At 47.1% G+C, this 23,403-nt stretch overlaps 1 protein-coding gene across 8 annotated transcripts in view; it reads left to right on the forward strand.

Annotated features, from left to right (window-relative positions):
• TMEM200B (transmembrane protein 200B) overlaps positions 1–23,403 on the forward strand; it is a 58,950-nt gene that overhangs the window by 21,876 nt on the left and 13,671 nt on the right. For 7 of the 8 annotated variants that reach the window (XM_077337205.1, XM_077337206.1, XM_077337207.1 and 4 more), the window contains one exon: positions 3,724–5,753. The exons of the other annotated variant lie outside the window; for it this stretch is intronic. In XM_077337205.1, coding sequence (XP_077193320.1) covers positions 3,724–5,083 — 1,360 coding nt within the window. In that variant the 3' untranslated portion in view covers positions 5,084–5,753. Of the gene's footprint in view, positions 1–3,723; positions 5,754–23,403 lie in introns of those variants that run through there. 8 annotated transcript variants of the gene reach the window in all.

Raw genomic sequence — 23,403 nt, forward strand, 5'->3', positions numbered from 1 at the left:
TCGCTCGTCCCCACTGCACCCCACTGGCTGAATGGGTGTTGTAACATGAACTGGAAAGAATATTGTCCTGCAGGGAGTGATAATCAGAAATGGGGCGCAGTTCAGTACCCATGGGACACATGAAGCTGCCTGACATGGAAACAGCTCCTCGGTTCGCCAGCATCAGTATTGCCTACACAGACCGGCAGGCGCTCTCTGTGGTCTTGGGCACTGGTCATTCACATCACCTGCTGCCTGGTCCTTTTTAACTGGTGAGGCCGGGGGTTGAACTTGAGTCTTTCGGCAAATAAGGATCTGCGTGAAATTCTCATGCCTCCTAGGATCAACCTCCCCATTGCTTATCCCACGCACTCACAACATCTGAAAGTTTTATAGAGACACCAACCAGATTTTTGCAAAAAGAAAGAAGCCAGCAGAAGGCTGACTGGACTGTTTCTATAAAGGGAGGTCACCTCTCAGATGGTTATTAAAGCCACACTCTTCTCAGCAGAGGTTTGAGGGGGCGGGAACAATTGCGGGCTGAAATGCAGGGAGAAAAAAATAAGCTTGAATGTACCAAGGGGGTTAAAACACATGGCATTTTTTTTTCCGACCAGGAGCACAAAGGCTAGCTCTGGGGGTGGCTCCATCATTAGACAGTATTGAAACGTACCATACAAAAGGATTAGCAGAGCGTTCCCCAGATTTCTTTGAATTGTCATCTCTTCTTTCTCCCCCTTTCGTCTCCTCCGATCTCCCCCTTGGAAATTGTCATAGCTTGGCAGCCTCCCTCTGACTTGCAGTTTTCATAAGCAAGCTTTTACAGTTAATTCCCCCCCTCCCAGGAGACTAATAATGCCTTTTAAAATGTGGAAAATGGAAAGAGAGGAGTTTCAGAATGCTGGCTCTGCTGGTGTTCTTTTGCATGCAGCTGAGAGTTGAGAGCAATCCCAGTTGCACGTGTGTGCAGGCACACCCCTGACTCAAGTTAATGCTTCCCTTTCCAGCAAGCAGGCCACTTGGTATCCCTGCATCAATTCCCTGCTCCTAATTAAGATTTTGGCAAATTAAAACAATACCTCCACAACCATGAAGGCTAGGACCATGCTGGCTTAATCAAAACATTGTTTCATGTAGAAAGCTTTCTTGTTTGTTCCTAAACACCTGTCTGGCCATCCTTCTACAAAACTCCAGGCTTTCTATACTAAAATCCTTGTTTTTGTGTGTGTACGCATACACACAGAGAGAAGCCATGTTTCTCACCAACCTTGGGGGCTCAAGACACAATGCAAGGGCAACCTATTGCAATACAATTCAGAAGATTTCATGTGGTTTTTTAGCCCTCACCCTTATTCCAAATGGTTCAGAGTTGGCAAAAGATGGAACTGCCTCTTCTAATACGATCCTCCTTGTCTTCTCCAATCTTCATCTCGGCATTGATTGAAGGTCCTGGTCCATGATTTGTCCACCTTGTGTCAACAAGGGCATAGGCTTTCTCAGTAGCATCACCCATCCTGTGGAACTAGCTGCTTGAAGAGGTGAGGGCCTTGTGGGACCTCTCTGGGTTCTGCAGGCATGAAAGGCTGCTCTTTTGGGAGCAGCATTCGGTTGATTGTGATTGTCAAGACCCTCTTCACTGTTTTCATGATCTTGTTGTGTAATGCTTAGAATCATAGAGTTGGAAGGGATCTTCTGGGTCATCCAGTCCAACCCCCTGCACTATGCAGGACAACCACAACCCTCTCGCTCATCCACTGTAACCTGCCACCTCCTTGACTGGTCTTCATGGTTGTCCTGTTATGTTCCCTTGACTTGTTTTTTGCTTTGTTTTAATTGTGTGGTTTTATTATCTTAATCTTGCTTGGCTATTGTATTCTTTTAGGAATGTTTGCAGGGTCTTGGCTGTTATGCATGCTTTTGCATAGGAATCTGGGCTTAGGAAACTGCAGGGCCTGGTACATTGTATAATGTGCCAAGATTCAAACTGGGGGGGGGGGGGGAGCACAGGAGAAGCATAAAGGAGAGCTTTTAAATTTGCTTTTCAGTGTTATCAAGGAAAGTCCTTGCTTCTGTTAACTTTTTCTCTTAATAAAGAAGCTTCTTGTCAACAACAAGTTTGCTTATTGGGAATGGGAATAGATTTTTAATCATTTTAGATTTCTAAAGTTTATTGATTGTATCTTTTTCATTGTTTTTATCGGGTGTATTTTATATGCTATTAGTTTCTCCGAGTCCCATTCAGGAGAGAGGGAAAAGGATATATGTTTGATAAATAAATTCATTCTCCTTTTCCTGTTTTATCCAGTGTTCTCAGCTTTGGGGAAATGCACAAGAATGCTGGCAGGGAAGGTGCTTGACCGTGGAGAATTCTTCCTGTCCTGAGAGACTGTGCATTCAGTACTGTCAAGTTCTTTCCAGCTTATGGGTGACCCTATGAAGTCCTGTCGCTTCCTGCTGCCTTCAGCTTTTCCTAGCCTTATTTCTTTTTCAGTGAATCTTACCTCCATGTGACCATGGTACAATAGCCTCAAGTCACAGTCAATATATGGTGTCCCTGTAAGTTTTCAGGATGAAAGACCTACAGAGGTGGTTTACCATTGCCTGCCTCTGTGGTATTCCTTTGAGGCCTTCCATCCAAATGATGAGGGCTAACCTGGGCTAACCGAGACTGCTGGCCATAAGTGTGGCCTTTATGTAAGACTGAATGCCCTGCCGACTGCGTAACTCAGAGCTTTCCCATCCAAACTTATTTCTGAGATTATAGATCATCTTATTCTGTAATCAAAGGAGGCCATTCAAAGACGTCAAGATTACCCCTGTCCTGAGTCAATATCCGCTGCCTGTCAAATCTCACATGATCTTTTTTACTGGCAGACCCTAATCTGGAAACAACTTACTCTGTTGCCAGACTTCTAGCGCTTGTGGCATTTCCTAAGCCATTAGAGAGATGGGTTTTAATTCGTTGTGCTGTATTTTAATGTTTACTGTTTTGTATTTCATTCTCTTTTCATTTTTTATTTTACTAAAGAGCATTGGTCAGAGGCACTCGATAATAAAAGGAGAGGAAACAACAGATACGGGGAAGGGAGACAGAGACATGTCAAATTGTCGTTTTTGCAAAACGTTTACAATTTTCTGGGCCTCCACTTCGGGAGGGGGATAACTTAATGTCTTGGAGTTTGAGAGTATCAACGACAGTAGAAATTCCATTCGCAACGGAAAACTGAACATGTCCTCTCTTTTCATGAGGGGGCGAGAAACCATGGAGAACAGGTCTGTCAACAAGTATTAGTCCAAAGGGCATAACATTCAGAGGCAGCATGCTACTGAATACCTGTTCCAGAGACTGACCACTGAGGAAACAGGATGCTGAGTTTCTTGGCCATCTAATTCAGCAGGACTCTTAACTAGGTTGATGCACTGAACTAGGAAGCCTGCTACCACTTTGCTGGTAGATGTTTCAAGTAGGGTGCAATGGTCCTCCTTCTTCCTCTCTAGTTGCATGAAAGGGGGGAGGAGGAAAAAATAATGATGCAATCTAATTTCAGTGCTACTTATCTAAATCAGAGGTCCCCAGCCTTTCCTGGCACCTGCCGACACCTTTCCTGGCACCTGTTTTTAGAAAGTGGGTGAGGGTGGAGGGGACTTTTGCACAGCTACCGGAAATGTTAAAATAAATTGAATCTTCCCCTTTTCTTGCCCTTCACTATTAATTCTTTCTCTTCTCTCACCAACGCTTGAAAGATGGCCTGTGGACCCAAAGGCGATGGGAGGCGGTGAAACTGCAAGAACCATGAAGAAAGATAACCCTTCAGAGAAGAAGCCGGGGAGACCTTCCCGGTGGCACCAGCGCAGGTTCAGGCGCAAGGTTCCCTCTGAGGTGACCGTGAAAGGACAGCTGCGGATGCGTTCCCCATCAGGAGCCTTTGTGATGGTGGGCGTCTCTGTGGTCCTGGTGGGCATGACCATAGCTGTGATTGGGTATTGGCCTCACTGCTGCCCGCACGGGACAAGATTCAGAAGCAGGCCGGGGAACTCGAGCACCTCAGACACTCTCAAGAAGGAAGTGAATGTTTCTCCCCATCCCCGCCTCTTCCCATACAGTGAGAAGCTGAAGCTCATTGGGCCTGTGATAATGGGCGTGGGTCTCTTCATCTTCATCTGTGCCAACACCATGCTCTATGAGAACAGGGATATGGAGACCCGCCTGTTGATGCAGAGGGAACTCTATTCTATGACCCTGGGTCTTCCTCAGGACGCTAGCCAGGTCAGCAGTTACTTCCAGCGGAAGCTTCCCCCATCCACCTTCGGGGCCACCACGAAGTGTGTGGAAGGCTGCTACGAGGTGGACCTCTCCTCAGGGGCCTTCCAGTCCTACCCCAGCCCCGTGAAGAAATGGACGAGTAGACTTCAGACGACAGCTCAGTTTCTTCACCACGTCTCGCCTTCTGCTTCCCTGGTCAGCGTCCACGCGGACTCTAGTAACTCTGTGCGAGGGAAGCCCAGCCAGAACATGTCCTTGCCTCATGGAGCAGTGTCGGTCATCTCCTCAGCTGTCAATGCCCTGTCGCTGCCTCTCATTAAGCTCAACAACTGTCTTCTTGAAAACCAGGGCGTCTGTCCGGTCGAGGACTCGCAAAGCGATTGCGTTCAGTTGCCGGAGGAGAAAGATGAAGTGTTGAGGCTCTCATGGACAGTCTTGCCTCGGGGCGCCAGCAGCATCTCTTCCAGTAGAGATGACCTCCACGGCAGCCACATTACGATCGATATGAATGGCGGGTCTTCCTCTGCCGCCTCATTCGAGAAACTTCTGCATGCTGAATGCGCAAAGAGAGGGTTCGGCTCAGACACTCAGATCCCCACGTCGGGGCACTCCAGGTCCCTGGATCTTGGCCAGCCAGGAGTGCAACTGGTAGCCCCGGCGAAAGAAAGGAAGCACAGGAGTTGGCCGAGGCTTGATCGGATTGGCTTGGTCAACTGCGTGAAACTGGGAAGCAGAGGCGAGTCCTCTGACCGGCTTTTGGAGGCAGCTAGGGAGCTCACTGGGAGTGAGACCGGACAGGATTTGCGTGAGGTTGCAATGGAAGCAGGTTCCGGGGTCTGATTCTGCTGCAGGGGATCGTGGGAGTTTCCGGTTTCTCCTACCCGTTAGTCTGTTGGATCGTGTCAGGTATTGCCAAGAGCGGATGTGAGCGGGTGCAAATGCATAGAACAAAGTTTTGAGTCCAGTGGCACCTTTAAGACCCAACGGAGTTGTATTCAAGGTATAAGCTTACATATATTTTGGAATACGTACATTTTGGAATTAACGTAGCAGTGACGACTGCTTGCAATACCAGGCATGGACCAGCCAAGGAGAAAGGCATCAGATGCTACTTGATCAGGGTTTTTGTCTCTCAAGGGCCTGTTTCCTTCTTGCCTTACCAGAGCCCAAAGCAACCTTTTGTCCTTTCTCTGCCTGTGAGAAACAGATCCTAGCTTTTTGAGCGGGGGATGTTGGTTGGGAACTGCTAACGCTCTGTGAAGTCCCCTCTGCGGTCTTTTTCAGCCAATGCATTTGACTGGACTGTGAGTGGGTGACCGTTCCTAGCGCCTGAGGAATGAGCAACCTAGTGCTTCCTAAATTACAAAGAGTGGATTTTTGAAAAATCATCATGAGATTATATATTTTGTAACCGGATTCTTCTTTCTAAGCTTTTGCAGTCTGTGCTTTTGGGCTTCCCCCCCCCCCTCCACATTGAGAAGCAAGATTTTAAAAAGAGGCTTTTGTGTTTGGTTGTGTGTGCTTATTTCTGGCGTGTGTATTCTTGCCGATCTATTAATTCGGGTTCTGAGAAAGATGACCATTTCTAGGTAGGATCTGGCAAACTGGTGAGTCTTCCATTCCAGGACTTTTATAGAACCACGAGATATGTACAGCCAAGCGGGGATATTGGACGGCAGGCTCTCTTTCTCCAAGATCTTGAGTCACTTAACCAAATGTGTGAGATTAACTTTCAGTCCAAACTCAACAGCACATACTTGTTCCTTCCCTATGAAGAAAGAGCAAACAGCTTGGAGATTTTAAGTTCAGGAAAAAAAAGAGAAAGGGGGACACGATAAAGATTTATAAAATTATGCATGATGTAGAGAAATACAGAAGCATGGGTCTAGAAGGGACTCCAAAGATCACATAGTGTCCAATGCCCTGCACAATGTAGAAAATTCATATATATACCCCCCTATGGCCCCTGCTGTATGCCCAGAAAGTAGATAAAGATTATTTCTCTACCCTGTTTTGTGATACTAGAACTTGGGGACAGCCAGTTAAAAGAATGGGCAGTAGATTTTTTTTAAGTAAAGGTAAAGGTAAAGGTATCCCCTGTGCAAGCACCGAGTCATGTCTGACCCTTGGGGTGACGCCCTCTAGCGTTTTCATGGCAGACTCAACACGGGGTGGTTTGCCAGTGCCTTCCCCAGTCATCACCTGTTTACCCCCCAGCAAGCTGGGTACTCATTTTACCGACCTCGGAAGGATGGAAGGCTGAGTCAACCTTGAGCCGGCTGCTGGGATTGAACTCCCAGCCTCATGGGCAGAGCTTTCAGACAGCTGCCTTACCACTCTGCGCCACAAGAGGCTCATTTTTTTAAGTACTCAGTTCAATTAGGCATGGAAGTCATTACCTCAGGATGTAGAAATGGCAGTTGGTTTTGGAGGGCTTTACAACAGGAGTAGAGAAAATCTCTAGAGAAAATTATTTTCTCTAGAGAAAATTAGGAGAGGTCATCAAACGTCTTTAGTCATGGTAGCTAAATGCAGGCCCCTTTCACATTACTGCTCTAAACTGGATGTGTGACCTGTTGTTGGCCCAGTTCTAAGTTAAATGACCCAGAGATGGAGGTTTCATACAGCCAATTACATTCTGTCTCTGAAAGTGCTCTGGCCATTTCAAACCACCATTCCTCCTCCCCTGCCCACAGACTTTCTCTGACTTTTTTTGTTTTGGGTTGTTTTAAGTTGAACCTTATAGTGCTAGACCAAAACTGAAGTGCTATAGCACTCAATAAGAGAAGTGCTATAGCGCTGAACTTGGAATGATAAGAAAAAAGTCAGAAAGACCACAGAGCAAAAAAAAAGTATGTGTGTGTCTGTGTGTGTGTGGGGGGGGGGACAGCACTATTGAAAGCACTGCAGACATTATAGACAGCGTACTACAATGATTCAGAAGCCCAAAGAAGAAGAAAGCAGTTTACCTCAAACGGCTCATCCTGGCTTTACTAACCAGAGGCAAGTGGTTTTGTATGAAATGGCAAATAAAATCTGTCTGCCGCTGGTTGCTGAAATGGTTAGGTCTAAAAAGTAAAAAAAAAAAAGATACGTTAGCAACGGGCTACTATAGTGAATTACAAAGGCTGTTTGAAAGGGACTGGAATGTCCATGTTTGGTGTACCTTTTTATGCTAGTTGCTAGGGGCAACACCAGGCAAGAGGATTTAGCCTTTGTAGCTTGCTGGTAAGCCACCTGGAGACCTCGACTTGACCAAAATTGGAAACAGAATGCTGGACCTGATGGAGCTGCCTAACCATACAGGCCTTCTTAAGCCCTCCTTAGAAAATTAACTCTTTTCTAGACTGTTATTAGTCCAGTAGCACCTTAAAATATGAAGATTTCCAGAGTATCAGCTTTCAAGGGTCAAAATTCCCTTCACCAAGTAAAAGTCAAGCATTTCTCCCCTGCATTAGTCAAGCTGATTACATTTTGCATTGTACCTTTGCTTCCTGACACCCTTCTTTGCAAGACCCCATAGCACCTTCCAACTGGGATATAAAGATGCGGGGATCTTCATTCCTACTTGTATATGACGAAGGGAGCTATGATTCTTAAAAGCTTTTCTCCTGGCAGCCCTGTTGGCCTCTAAAGTGATCCTTATTTTTTAAAAATTTATTCTTTAACTTATATAGCGCCATCAAGGACTCGCGGCGGTTTACAATAAAATAATAAAAACAACCCAACCCTTAAAATCCCCAACAAGTTAAAAGATGGCTATCCATTAGAGTTAACTCTCCATCTCCCCCCTGTCCAGCTTGCAGTCAGGAGGTCTCTCATTTAGGAGCAAGGGCCCTGATCTCACTAGTTCTAGGAGATCCCCTGATGGTAACTCCGAGACCTCAACCCGGCCTCAGTCATATGCCTGGCGGAAGAGCTCCGTCTTGCATGCCCTGCGGAAAGCTGATAAATCCGGCAGGGCACTTAGTTCTTCTGAGAGCTCATTCCACCAGGTTGGGACCAGGGCTGAAAAAGTCCTGACCCTAGTCGAGGCCAGACGAATGTCCCGGGGAGCCCAGGACAACCCGCAGATTCATACCCACAGAGCGGGTATAGGAATCCTGGAATCAAATCTTGCTCTTCTGCAGATGGCTACCCATCTGAAGTTGCTCTTGTTGAACTTATTAATGTTTTAGGACATGGGGAAGTTCTAAAGTTTCAGAAGTTTTTTTCTTGGGGGTGAAAGATGTTTGAATGTGCATTTCTATAACACATCTTGCCTTTTGCAAACAGGGAAGATATGAGTTCTTGAGGACAGTGTTGTTTCTCAGACATTGGAGTCTGGCTCCTCAGCTTAAAGAGAAAAGTGCTGCAAGTTTCTAGGCATTCTCTTACCTTGTGCAATCTTTGCCCAAAGAAGACATCTATGGTCTGAGCCCTGACCTGAATGGGCCAGGCTAGCCTGATCTCATCTCATCTCAAAAGCTAAGCAGGGTTGATGCTTGGATGGGAGACCTCCAAGGAAGCAAACCACCTGTGTCCATCTCTGGCCTTGAAAATTGCACAGGGCTGCAGTAACTTGGCTGCAATTTGATAGCATTTTCTACCATAGTGTGAAGGAGATGATGAAGCACGGCCAATTTGAAGCAGGGGAATTTGGCTTGTTCACTTTTGAGAACCAGTGCAAAGTCCAGCCTGTTGGTTTAGGAACTTTCAGTGAAAGAAGATGGATTTCAGTCTCAAGTTTAGTATTTGTTTAGTAAATTTGCATTCCACTTTTTCATGGACCTCTTCAAGGTGATTCATGACATAACAATAAGCCATGAAAACAAGAACATTTTAAAATCCAGTTGGGGAGGGTCTGTGGCTCGGTGGTAGAGCATCTGTTTGGCATGCTGACGGTCCCAAGTTTGGTCCCTGGCACGTCCGGTTAAAGGATTAGGTAGTACACAATGTGAAGGACTTTGGCTTGGAGAGCCACTGCTAGTCTGAGTAGACAATATGGACATTGATGGATCAAGGATCTCATTCAGTATAAAGCAGATTCTGGCAATCATTTTTATCCTGCCTTTCACCTAAGGTGCTCATTCTGGTGACCATGATGTTCTCATGACAGCCCTGCGTAGTAGATTGAGAAATGCTTTGCAGGCAACATGGCTGAGCACAAATTCTAATGTCCGCCATCTTTGGCAACATTCTAGCCATTACACTGCACTGCCACTGGTGTTTTGTGGCTGAAATGAGATTGGAGGCAGGGCCCACCTGTATAATGGCTCGTTGTCATGTTGCTTTTGTGCATCATCTCCTTCTCCTTTTGTCCCTAGCTGAGATGGTGCACCTTCTGAGTGCCAAGTCGCGTGTCATGAAGGTGTCCTTCCCAAAGATTGCATCTATCTGATGTTCTCTGGGAGGCTCATGCTGAAAGCTTATGTCCCAGGCACATGTGAGACCAATTTGGATTTGGGAAGAAGGGACCGAAACTGTTTTCTCAACCACAAATTACTCCAATGGAGTCACTGTTTGCCTTTCTGGGGAACCTTATATATCCTTCATCAGCCAGTAGTAAATAGCCCTTCTTCCAGTTTGAGGTTAGGAAGACAATGAAGAGAGAATGGCTGAAACCCACACACAAGTACCATAATCCCACCTGGAAATTAAATTCAGAGTATGGATAGACCTCCCTTGACGTAGATGGTTCTAACTAGCCCAGTCTCTTCAGATCTTGGAAGCTAGGTAGGGTCAATACTTGCATGTGAAGCCGCCAATAGAGTCCAGGGTTCCTACAAAGAAGCTGCAATAAGCAGGCTCAATGTGGGGAAATAATCTATTGTAGGAAGTAAACAGAGGGCAAGGCTTTTCCTTGCCAGAACTGAAACACCAAGCTGCCAACTTACGTTTATGTCCTTTGCAACCCCCTCCCCCCAATTAAAATCTTGGTATGAACTTAGCTTTCCTGGCCCTTATTTTCCCAGATCAATTTTCCCAAGCCCCGAAGTGCATATAAATTCCCAGGCACTACTTGTCATTCTTAAGAGCCCAGATCAGCCCCACAAGGTCAAGAAGACAAACACCTGCAAGAGAGATGTGAGAAAGCGCTGCTTAATTAGACCCAGGGTAAAGACAGGCTAAATGTCACATCTTCCAAGCAAAGTGTTGAACAGAACATGACACATGAAAGAAACCAAAAAAGCATTACATGGTAAGATCTTAAGAGGATCTTGAATAAAGGCAACAACGATCCACCTCTCTTTGTTTCTTGCCCTGAAAACCCAAATGGAGAAAAGCTGTTTTTAATACCCCGCTTTTCACAACCTGAAGGAGTAACAAAATGGCTTACAACGCCTTTCCCTTCATCTCCTCACTGGGACTGGGAGAACTCTGAACTGCTCAGCAAAAACAGCTCTAAGAGACTTGTGACTGGCCTGAGGTCACCCAGCTGGCTGCATGTGGGGGAGTGGGGAATCAAACCCGGCTCTCCAGATTAGAGGCCACCACCCTTTAACCACTACACTACACTCTCTCAGGATTGCTGGGTTGCCATAAGTTGGCTGTGACTTGATGGCAGTAATAACAACTAAGCATGGGGGTGGAGTATTATGATTTTTGCAATGTGTGTATTGACCCCGAAGTGTGACACCAGCCTGGTTATCTGCCTTGACTCTGCTTCCAAGGAAAGGAGAAAACATCTGATTCTCATTTCCAACCCCCCCCCTTGCTATTTCGGAATGTCTTGCTTCAGATGCCTTTCATATTTTTCCAGTTCTTCTGCCACGACCTCAGCTCTCCTCTTGTGTGAAAGCACATCCAGCTGATTTTTTTTGGTCTTGATTTCTTTCAAGGCAAAGGGACAAGATGACTTTTTGGAAATGCCCCAGGACCATCAGCAAGGTATTCAGAATGTTTAAGCAACCCAGTGGCACAGGACCCTGGAGTGCAGGGATTGGAACCTTTTGCCAGTTTGGTGTGGTTAGGAGAGCAGACTTCTAATCTGGCATGCTGGGTTCGATTCTGCACTCCCCTACATGCAGCTAGCTGGGTGACCTTGGGCTGGCCACAGCACTGAGAAAGCTGTTCTGATCGAGCAGTAATATCAGGGCTCTCTCAGCCTCACCCACCTCACAGGGGGTCTGTTGTGAGGAGAGGGAAGGGAAAGCGACTGTAAGCTGCTTTTGAGACTCCTTTGGGTAGAGAAAAGCGGCATATAAGAACCAACTCCTCTTCTTCTTATAGAATTGGGGAGGGGGGGCTGATACAGATCAAGGCTGTGGCGCTAGGTGGGGCATTGACAAGATAAGGCTAGGTTGGGCTACTGGGGGGGGGTGGCATGATACAGATTTCTTCTCTTAGGGAAGATTTATAGAGGGTGCCCAGTACTATTACAGTCTAGATGCAGATCTGCAGCAGGAGCCAAATTCCAGGGGATGAAACACCACCATGAAGTTTGGGTCTAAATGACTGGTTGAAATGGATAAGACGAGTGCCTGCCCAGGTACCCCTGGGCATGTAGGAAGTACATTTGTAACAAGCCTCACAAACGAGCCTTTTGCTTGGGCACAGAATGTATAATGAAAAGTAGAAGCTTGTACTCAAAGAATTCCCTGGTTCCTGTATATATGTGGAATGTACACCATCTGGTCTCAGGGAAATTGCCCTTTTCTCTTTCTCTCACCCTTCTGTTGAGTTCCCATTCAGCTGTCCTGAGACCCATGCTTCTCCCCCCCCCCCTCTGCCCGGTGCTCATAGTCCTGGGGACCTCTGGAGTACAGTTTTCTTCAGTTGTGTTTTGCTGGAACCAGCCCAGGGTTTACTGGGACCAAACCCATCTAGTTTGGTGTGCTTTCTCCATTGTGGCAGGAAGCCCAGAAAGACGGTCGAGACCTCCCTGGCACCGGTGCTCCGAAGCCTTTTTCGGCATCTAGAATTAGTTATATGTATATTCTCTTAATTGCAATACGAGCAACAAGATCCCAAGGGTAGGTCCAGTCATGAGCCGCGAGCGTCAGCGTCTGCAGGGATGGAGGTCAACCGACGGAGAGGGAACTTGAAGCCATTACGGCCGGGGCACCAGGACTTTCCAACCTGCCTGGAACTGGTCCTTGCTGAGAGCCACTCTCCGAACAGCCGTTTGCACTACGTCTTCACTGGCGTTTATGCTGGATTTTATGTTCCATTTGCCACTTTGAGAGCTGTTTCCCAGGCTGAAAAGTGGGATACAATTATGCTCAGGAAGAGCAAGCGGCCCCCTGCATGCCCCTCAATGGGCAGGAATGCACGGCGCATACCAAAAAATGAAGTCGGAGACAGAAGGAACATAAAAACTCACCTGCTGAGCTAGCAGCTGTGAGCTGGAAATCTGTGGCAGGGCTGTTTTTAAAAAATGTGGGGCTTGGTGGTAAAAGTGGTAGGGAATTGCCTTGGCCTAAAAAAACCCTTGCCTTCTATCATAGTTGGTTCCCTTCTTGGCTCCACAGTCATTTATCAGTAGAACTGCAGGAATGTCTTGCCTTAATGTCAGAAGTTCATGAAAATATGCTGATATACTCAGTGAAACACATTCTGGTAAGAGGCCTAGGGGCAAAATGAAGCAGTGCTTCCAGGTTCCAAGGATTTTTCGGAAATGAACTTTCAGGAGGGGAGCTCTAATTTGGTATTATCTTGCAAGCTGCCTTTTTTCTATGGAAGAAGAACTGTTTTTTTGTTTTTTTTAATACCCCACTTTTCGCTACCAGGAGTCTCAAAACGGCTTACAGTCACCTTCCTCTCCTCACAACAGACACTGTTTTAGGTAGGTGGGGCTGAGAGCTCTGATGGAACTGCTGTGTGAAAACAGCTCTAACAGGATTCTGTGTAGCCCAAGGTCACCCAGCTGGTCGCTTGTGGAGGAGGAGCCGGAAATCAAATCCAGCTTGCCAGATTAGAAGCCACAGCTCTCTATTCCAAGCTGGCTCACGACATGTCATTGTAGTTTGTGCATCGGACAAAGTTCTGGGTCAGCCAGTTTGAAATCCCTGAGCTGTATCACTGACCCAAGCATGCCCTACCCATGCCCTGCTTTTAGGGGAAGAAGATGGGTGTCTGTATTTGCGCAGGTCTTTTAAAGTTGCTGAGTATTAAGAAAGCTAAGGCAGGTATAGTTTTCATTGGGGAACTGTCAGGATTGGGGAAAGAGTTAACACCCTCCCTGAGCTTGACTGTCCTAGTACACTTCATGCCTGCCCAAAAGTGGCTTCTGGCCCACTCACAGCATCATATGTCATTTGGGTCCTCACATTTTATTTTCATGGAAATTTTAACTCATGACAATGACAAATCAGTGGGAACCCTGAGCTTGTTTCTCTGCAACGAGATAGTCCCATCTGGGAGTGGTGGGAGACAATGACACCCGAAGTGTGTTGTAAAGGGCCAGGGGGGATGAAGTAAAGGGCCAGGGGGGGGGGAGAAGGCGTCCTTCGGGGCCCACCTCCAATTAGTCGACGGACCACATGTGGTCCATGGCCCACAGGTTGGGGATTGCTACTCTGTAGGAGTAAATTCCAAAGGGGAGTTGCCACAGCAATGGAGGCCCTTCTGACAGTTTCTAAAAGTGGGAGCATACCAGGATATCCAGAAGAACTTAACTTAGTGCCTGAAAGTTGGGCTCAGAATGGATAGTTATTGCAGATAGTGCCCCATTTCCCTCCTTTGACTCAGCTGCCTCACACCAACTGTCAAGGTCTTCTCCTCAGACTGGCAATGGCTCTCCATGGTCTCGGGTAGAGGTCTTTCACCTCACCTGCTATCTGGTCCTTTTTAGGTGAGGATTGAGCCGGGAACCTTCTGGACATCAAGCAAGCTCTTTACCACTGAACCACATCCACACACATGCATCGAGTTCTTTATGACAATCATCCTGAGTCTACCCACAAAACTCAACTAGAGTTTTGTGAAACCCTGGGGTTTCTTGACAGCCCTGGAAGGGTTTCCTGAGTGGGTGGGAGTTAATTAATTTCTTTTGTATGTTTTTAAATTTGTGAAACATTTATCAGGTGATATTGTCATATGGTTTGTCAACACACCTCCCCCTCTCAAAATGGCCAGTGATGGGCCTGAAGGAGATGGGGAGAAGCCCCAGGTGGGCATACCACACAGCTATGCTTCCCAACCAGATTCTCCACAATCATGCCACTTCTGGGATTTCTCAAAGCCTGAAGAATGTTTCAGGGGGTTCTCAATGGTAAAATAGTGAGAAAGGCTGGTCTAGCCCCTGGCCTTTTGTCAGCAGTGACAATCCACGCCAGCAATACTGGCTCAAACTAGTGCAGAAGTCGTGGGTGGGAAACTCTGCTTCAGAAAACCTGCAAGAGCTCTGAAATGGAAAGTCATGCACACTCAATCGCTGGTTTAGCAAACTGGGCAGGTTGCCTGTCAGTGCAAGGGCTCCGCACCATTCAGAATCAGTCTTGAAATCAAATTATATGGTGTGCAGTCAAAACAGAGGAGTTGGGTTGGCCAAGTGCCTAGAGTGTAAGCCATCCTAGATCAGCTTTATTGCTCCTTTGCGGTGGTGGCAATGAATGAGCTGGAAAGCCCACTGAGAAGACTAGCTTAGCCTGTGCTTCAGGTGCCCATCGGGGATTTATGGATTAGGTGGGAGATGAGTGAGTTGTCCTCTGATCCTACCCCCTACAATGAAGTATGTTGACCCCCTTGTGCATGTATACACCCAGCATTCTGAAGGCAAGAACAAGCATGACTCTTTCATACTCCTTTAAGCCCCTTCAGTGACACTAAGGGTAAAAGAAGTGGAAAGGTGTCACATTTTGGTCCTCCCAACATGAACCGGCATTGCAGCAGTCTCTGGTTGGTTATCCAAACCTAGTGCAAGCAGGTGATTCAAGCATCTCCTATGCCAGGCCATGAATCCCAACATTTGACCCATCATTTGACCCATCATACCCAACCTTGAGCCCAGCCCTTTACTGAGTCTCTCTGGGATATTCCCATGGGTCACTTACCCTTCTCTTCTGAAGTTCCCTGGGTGAGTGAATAATGTGAGCTGGGGGAGGGGGACTTTGGCCAGATAGATGTGGTGCAGGGCAAGATGGCGAAACATGGCCCCAAGATCTGATGGTTCAACAGGAGCCCAAACTGAGTGGACTTGAGGCCTCCTACCAAGTTCACAGGGGAAGAGAACACTGCAAACCCCAGAGCAGCACTTCACTGATATCACAGTCTCAGATCACGAGAAGACAGGTGGGGCGATGAAGGACTGGGGAGTAGAGCACGAAGGAAGATTCTACAGAAAGGCAATGGCCCACCACCTCTGCTGCTTACTCACCTTGAGAGCCCCTTTCCGTGGTCACCGCAAGTCAGTTGCAACTTGATGGTGCATATGGACGGGCACCACAGGCCCAGGACAAGGAGCCAAGGGTGATAGTCACAACCACCAACTTCTGGATAACCCAGCTTTGTTTGGGAACTGGCTGATGGCATTGTGGGGTAAGAGTTCCAGCTAATAGTCTCCTTTCCAAGGACAGAATACCAGTGCAATATCAGATATTGCTGTTATGACTTGGCCCACAGATTGAGTGTCTCATGCCATGGAGTTCATGTTGAGTTAGAGCAGGGATTCCCAACCAGGAGTCTGTGGAAGCTCTGGAATGGATCCGCAGCTTTCCCCTCCTGCCATAATGGTCTCAACCACAAGAGAGGGAACTGGCTACTTCCATTACTCCCCTCCCCCGAGCATGAGTGAGTTCTCTTGTGATTTCTGTGCCTGGGAGGGGCTGGAGCCTGCACATCTACCCCTGCCTTAAACTGTCTCCTGTCTCCACCACCCCCTTGTCCTCAAGGCTGCCTGTTAATGCATGTAGTGATATTTCTTCAGGTGACATGTCACATCCAGGGGGTGTGGCAAGTAGGCATGGCCATCACTTCTGGGGCTACTTGAGGTCTGAAAAATTATTTCAGGGGCTCCTCCATGGTCAAAAGGTTGCTTTAGAGACATGCCTGATCAGACATGCCTGATTCCATTGTGAGTGGAGACTTCATTGGACAGACTGGAGGTGCTGAGCGCATCAGAAATGTCGGCCTTTCTCCGGTTTTTCACATATTTTATTAATTGAACAAAGAGCTGGAAGGCTAAAATGATCTTCTTCCAAATTAGAGAAAGGGACCATGGCTCAATGGTATTTCAGGTTCAGTCCCCAGCATGTCCAGTTAAAAAGATAAGGAACAGCTGATTGAAAGACCCTGGAGAGCTGCTATTCAGTCTGAAGAGACCACATCTGATCCAGCCGCCTGTGTTGAGGGTCAGATTCAGCAATTCATTGGCTGAAGTTGCTGACAATGATTGCTATGTGAAGATCCTTTGAAGAATGTGCAGACATGGATAGCCCAGGTTAGGCTGAACTCACCAGATCTCAGATGCTAAACGGTGTCAAAGTTGGTCAGTACTTGGACCACCAAAGAAATCCAGGGTTGACTATGTGCAGCCAGGAAATGGCAAACTACCTCTGTATGCCTCTTGCCAACCCCACCAGAGATCACCATAAGTTACCTGCCACTTGACAGCAAAAGCACATAGATAAATAGAACCTTGCAATGTGCAGAACTTACAATTTTGAGATAGAGTTGGTGAGATATGAGTTCAAACATCCACAAGGCTAAGAGGTTTACTTGGGACATCTGGAACTAGTCACTTTCTCAACCTTTCTAGCTTGCTCCGTCTCACAGAGATGATGTGAGAAGACTAAAATGGCTGAACCGAGGCTGGGCTCCCTGGAAGAAGGATCAGACTAAAAAATGCAATAGAAATTACTGCCTGCAACAACTTCTCCGACCACCCCTGTGCTGGGATTAGAAAAGCCGCCTGATTAAATTCGCCTTTTTGCACTATACTTTTCAAGATTTGGATTTGCAGATAAATAGTGCTGGGGATCAGTGAAGCCTCTTGCTGTTTTTAAAAACTTTGCCTTCCATGCGCTGCACCCTCCCAGTAATCTCAAAGCACGAGAGAGATGTGTGCTTGTTCCCTTCTTCCTTTTTCTGTGGGTTTGGTTGCAGGCCAAGGAAAAGCCGTTCACCGTAGTCAGAGAACTGTTCTCCAGCAGAGGCACACAGAGGGAATTGAGCTGGCAAAGAGCCCTGGCTTTTGTTCACTCATCAAAGTGTTAGATTCAGTTTTGGAAGAGATCCAACACTGATCCCTCGTTTAAAACTGCAGAACAATTTCATAACTTTTTCTGAGGCAGCCTGTAGTGCAGTGTTGCGGTGGTTGGAATTCAGCTCAATTCATCTTGCTAAAAGTTCAGCTCGAAAAGCATTAACATAATAAAGCTAGCCTGGACAATACCAAGACCAACAAAAAAGGCTTCTATGAGCCATTATAATCACATTTCAAAATTCTCTCCCATCATCATAAGAGAATTGGCCACTCTGCCATCATGCAGAGAGGGCAGAGTGTCAGGATCTGGGAGACCCTGCTTGAATTCTCCACTCCTCCATGGAAGGTATTTGAGTGACCTTGGACCAGTCATGCACTTTTGGCCCCGCCAGCCACACAGGGTTGCTGTGACAACAGAGCAGAGGAGAGACTGCTGTAAGTCTCTCTGGCAGAGCAAGGCATTCAAACCCGGAGCTCCCCAAACCTACCCTGACACCCTAACCCAGGGGTAGTCAACCTGTGGTCCTCCAGATGTCCATGGACTACAATTCCCATGAGCCCTTGCCAGCATTTGCCCTAACCCCTGCAAAGCACAGGGTCAATTTCCTGCTGCGCCACAGAGCTTGCTTGCTGCCTTGGGGTGATGGCACATAGATGAAACTGCTACACAGATCTGCTGAGGATCACATAACGCTGCCCTTGATGGTGATAATGACCCATGTTCCGAAATGTGTCCAGGATTTGATGTCACATTGAATTAGTTTCAGGAGGGTAACCTTGTGGGTCCGTAGCAGAAGAACTAGATGGAAGTCCAGGAGGGCCTTAAGAGGCCAGCAAGATTTCCAGGACATGAGCTTTCAGCATTTCTCCCCCACGCTAATCAAGAAGAAGAAGAGTTGGCTCTTATATGCCGCTGTTCTCGACCAAAAGGAGTCTCAAAGTGGCTTACAATGGCCTTCCCTTCCCTCTCCCCACAACAGACACCCTGTGAGGTAGGGGAGGCTGAGAGGCCTGATATCACTGAAGAAGAAGAGTTGGTTCTTATAGGCCGCTTTTCTCTACCCGAAGGAGTCTCAAAGCAGCTTACAATCGCCTTCCCTTTCCTCTCCCCACAGCAGACACCCTGTGAAGTAGGGGAGGCTGGGAGAGCTATGATGTTACTGCTCTGTCAGAACAGCTTTCTCAGTGCTGTGGCAAGCCCAAGGTCACCCAGCTGGCTGCATGTGGGGGAATGTGGAGCGAGATTAGATATCGGTGCTGAAAACCACTACACCAAGCTATTCACAGTTTGCACTGTACATCTCCCTCTTTGGACTGGGGAATAAGGATCTTCATTCCTACTTGTGTCTCTCTAATGAAGGCAGCATTGACTCTCAAATGCTTATACTTCAAAAATCTTGTTGGTTTCTAAGATGCTTCTGGACTTGAATCTAGTAGTTAAATTAGCGGGAGCTGAAGGTGGGTCACTGATCTGCTGGCAGCTGGGTGCAAGGAGCCATAAGTGCGGGATTGGGGCTAGTACTCACTGTTTCGAAGTGCTTACAATCACATATTATAGAGAGATCCATGCATGGCAACGAGTCGCTAACAGGTAATTAACATGCTGAAAAGAAAACTGTTTTCAACGCACAAGCAAAATGCACCTTCAATTTTGATTGAGAGGAAATGTATTATGTATTATTAGTCAGGGAATTGGATCCGGGCCGTTATAGGAAGAGTCTGCGGCATCTCTCTCGAGATTGGCTTTCCCAGCCGCACAAACGCAAGTTTCGATTTATCTAATTAAGCCATTATGAACATCAAGCATAATGGAATTGTACCAGGTGTGTGTGTATGTGTGTGTGTGTGGGGTGCTGAATGTTCGGCAAAATATTGCCTGCAATTCTCAAAGAAAGCTGAATGGTGCAACTGTTTGACCTAATCGCTTTTCAAACAAGGCGTTGCTGAAGTGGCTGTCACCCCCCCCCCCCCAATAGCCACTGCTCAAGCAGTCGAAAAGGAAATGTAGTCCGCGGACTACAATTACCATGAGCCCCTGCCAGCACACATGGCAAAGCCACAGTATGGCCACCCTGGGTCTATGTGTTTTCCAGGCAGGGCTTGTGATATCCCACCGCTCCCAAAATGCCATTTCAACTCCTGGTGTCAAGCCAAGCGTCACTTAAGTATCTCAGAGCAACAGTTCCATTACAGTTTCCACCTTTAGGTCTCCCACCAGCCTAATTAGTTATTTCCTCCTCTTTGGAGGGCAAACTAACTGTCAAAGCATAGGGATAATCTGTAAAAGGCTCAGTTGTAAAGAGATGAAAACTAGCTCAGGCCAAGAGGAAAGGAGCTGCTTGTGTTTATACAGCCAGAAAGAAATTTCCAAAAATGGCAAAAAGCTTTATTCAGAACGAGTTCTTAGATATAAAACCTCGTTTTCGTATTTTACTTCCTCAGTAAACCTATTTCTTAGCTGTTTTTTTTTCAGGGATACAAACAAAGTCTTCACGCCACTACCTAATTTTTATATTTTATATATCTTATACTTTATATTTTAAGCCATATTATTTGGGTCTATTAGTATCAAAGGTCCATGAAGGGAACCATCTTATCAATTTCTTTCTGTTTATTCATCTTCGGCTGATGGATCGTCTCTGCTTATGTTTATATAGCAGCAAGAATGTTCTCCTCAGCCATGATTGACAGACCTTCCGTCACGGTTCTCTTTGAATTTGATGACTAGAAAGCTTCAGAGTTTCATCTCTTCTCATTTACAACGCACCCTATAGAACAGAGGTAGTCAAACTGTGGCCCTCCAGATGTCCATGGACTACAATTCCCAGGAGCTCCTGCCAGCGAATGCTGGCAGGGGCTCCTGGGAATTGTAGTCCATGGACATCTGGAGGGCCGCAGTTTGACTACCCCTGCTATAGAAGATGGAGACATTTCTATTGCTAACTAGGCAAATGTAAATTTCGGGCAAATTCATTCTGTAGTTACAGCCCTTCTCAAGCTGAAATAGCTAGGCCCTTGAACTTCTGCTGGGAAGCCAGCTCTTGACACTGTTGGGTCTGCTGATCTCTTTCCCAAGGTTCCCTAAGGGGCAGGGGCCACCTTTTGACATGTTCCCAGTTAAATAAACTCAAACCGCCACCAATCAGGCTAAGTGCTTTTGGTTCTGCAGAACAGAAACAGACTAAAAATACTCAGCTATGCAATTTTCTGTCTTTATGAGTTCACACTTTCTCCACCCAGCCAAGCCACCGAAGCAATTTGGCAGGGGCAAGCATTATCCTGACTGCAATGGACTAATGGCCCGCAAAGAGGGCTGCAGAAACCTGGAAGGCCAGAGGAGGAACCTGTGTTTGCAGTACCTCTTTTTGCCTCCCTGGGTACCTCTAGAAGAGTGGTTCTCAACCTTTCTAATACTGCGACCCCCCTTGAGATGGAAAAATGCCAGCTGTACTACTCTTGTGATTTGAGCCTCCATGGTTAGGGAAGAGTCAAGGATCAAGCCCAGGTTCCTGGCTAATTGTGCTGTTTTGAGTGGTACACCGTTCAAGCTGGGGAGTCGTGCTCCCTGATCTGGCCCTTTCCCACCTATCCAAAAGACCTCCATCTTCAAGGGGTTAAGCTTCATGCAACTATGCCAGAACCATTCTGCTGCAGTCTCCAGGTATCTGGCCAAGGACTCAGGGAGGTTATCAGGCTGACTGTCCATATATGGCAGTGGTCCCCAACCTGCGGGCCGCGGCCCGGCCGCAAAGGCCTCAGTGCCGGGCCGCGGCTCCTTCTTCCCTCCCCCCCCGAAGTGAGAAGCTCGCCAGGCCGCGAGCAAATCGGCCGCCAAATCGGCCGATTAGCTCGCGGCCCGGCAAGCTTCTCTTCCCTCCCCTCCCGAAGCGAGAAGCTTGCCGAGCCGCAAGCTAATTGGACGCTTTAGCTCGCGGCCCGGAGGGGCCGGGAGGGGAAGCCGCAGCCGCCGGCATGGAAGCGGCGCAAACGCGCATGCACGGCAGTCCGCGCATGCGCGTTTGCACTGGGGCTGCCGCGCATGCACGGGCCCCCGGGCTGCCCTCTCTGCTCACTACGCCGCAGCGGTCTGCAGCAAGCGGAAGCTTGCGGACTACTGATATATGGTTATGCCACTCAATAAATATTCAACACATTAAAAATATTTTTAAAATATTAATTCACTCCCACCCATTTGGGAAACCCTTCAAGAGCTGTCAAGAACCCACTGGTTGAGAAAACCTGAGCTAGACAGTTAAGCATTTCCCTTCCACAAAGTTTTCAGTTTGGTCCTTGCTATCTCTAGTTAAAATGGGTGGAAATGTTTTGCCGGTAGCAATGCTGCAGAAAACTGTAGGAAAAACAAATACCAAATGCCTGGAACCAGCTTATATATGGAAAGGTGTCTTCAAAGGACAGATCGTGGCGGCAAAGCTGGACTATCCTGTGTGCTGTTGGACAGCCGCTAAAGATAACCCACCTGCTTCATCTCAGATCTGGAAAAATGTCACCTCCCAGACAAACTTTGTAACATGCTCCCTCCACTGGTTCTGCAGCGTAAAACATTCACTAAGTCGGGACTCGGGAAAGTTCCCTGTCTAGTTCGGAAACGCAGACACTTGACACGAAATGTATTTGTCGTACCCGATCTGGTTACCCCCTTGCTGGTGAAGCCGACATGGGAGTTTGGAGTTCTGCAGTGGGGAAAGAGAGGTTAGCATGGAAACGCAGAGACAGCTCAAGGGCCTGGGGTCAGTTGCTTTCTATGATGGATATTGCACTCTAACATGACTGCATCACCTGTGGAACTAACCCAAAGTTACTCTTCTAGGCCAGAGAACAGACTTGACAACAGAAAAAGGTGGTAACCCCAACTTTTTTTAAAGGTTAAAGGATTGAGTGTAGCTGCAACTACTCTAGCGATATCAGCCATTCCATATATTTTTTGGTAACTTCACTAAGACCATTTCTGCACTGGGAACTTCACTGCCCCAGCTCCCATGCAGGAGCACAAATCGGGGGTGGATAAGGTGCACCAGGCCAAATGCTCCCCCATGTGGGTACAGGAAGAGGTGGGGCAACCTGCCATGACTAAAACTCCAGCCAGCAGCCTGGCATGAAACCTCCAGTGCATAAACGGTCTAAGTCAATTGTTTCAACAATGCCTTGCAGGCATTTCGGTGGTTCCTATCCTCTCCCACTTCAACCCCCCATGTTTGTTTGGTAATGGAATTTCCAAGTGGCCTCAACCCGTATGAAGAACCTACATTTCTCAGGGGGCAATAGAGTAACAGCACAAATATGCAAATCTCATCAAGAAGAGTTGCTTTTCATACCCTGCTTTTCACTACCCAAAGGAATCCCCAAGTGATTTACAATTGCCTTCCCTTCTTCTCCCCACAACAGACACTCTGTGACGTAGGTGAGGCTGAGAGCTCAGATAGAACTGCTCTGCAAGGACAGCTCTAACAGGACTGTGACTAGGTCAAGGTCACCCTGATGGCTGCATGTGGTGGAGTGGGGCATCAAACGTGGCTCTCACAATTAGAAGCTGCCATTCTTAACCACACCACGAAGCAGGGAATACATCAAGAATGCATGCTAGTGGAGAAAGTTCATACTGATGAGGGAAATTAACCCAATTGACCCTGGTTTCAAATCCTACTGGACTGAACCCTCAAGTAACATTGTGATTAACCAGCCTGAGAAAGGGTGGACTCAAGAGAATGTCCACATATGGGGACTTCTTTTTGCCTTCAGGAACTTTATAAGGCCAGCCACAACTGTGTAAGGCTCCAATTTCCGCATATTTCTGTAGAACACTTTTTAAGGCTGGGTTTTCCACCATGTTTTTCACAAGAGTGTTTGTGAAACCGGGATCCCAAATTTATAAAATCCAGTAGCAGGATTGACTTCCAACTCTCCAGAATTCTTAATCTTTGCTACGGGTGCGATGTGCAAACCTCTCTTACTTTACAAATTAAGCTTTGGCAGTTTCAAAAGCACAGAGGAGTAAAAAAAAATAAAGGAGAGCTTC

Source organism: Paroedura picta, chromosome 5, assembly GCF_049243985.1.
Source record: "Paroedura picta isolate Pp20150507F chromosome 5, Ppicta_v3.0, whole genome shotgun sequence".
Lineage (NCBI taxonomy): Eukaryota > Metazoa > Chordata > Lepidosauria > Squamata > Gekkonidae > Paroedura > Paroedura picta.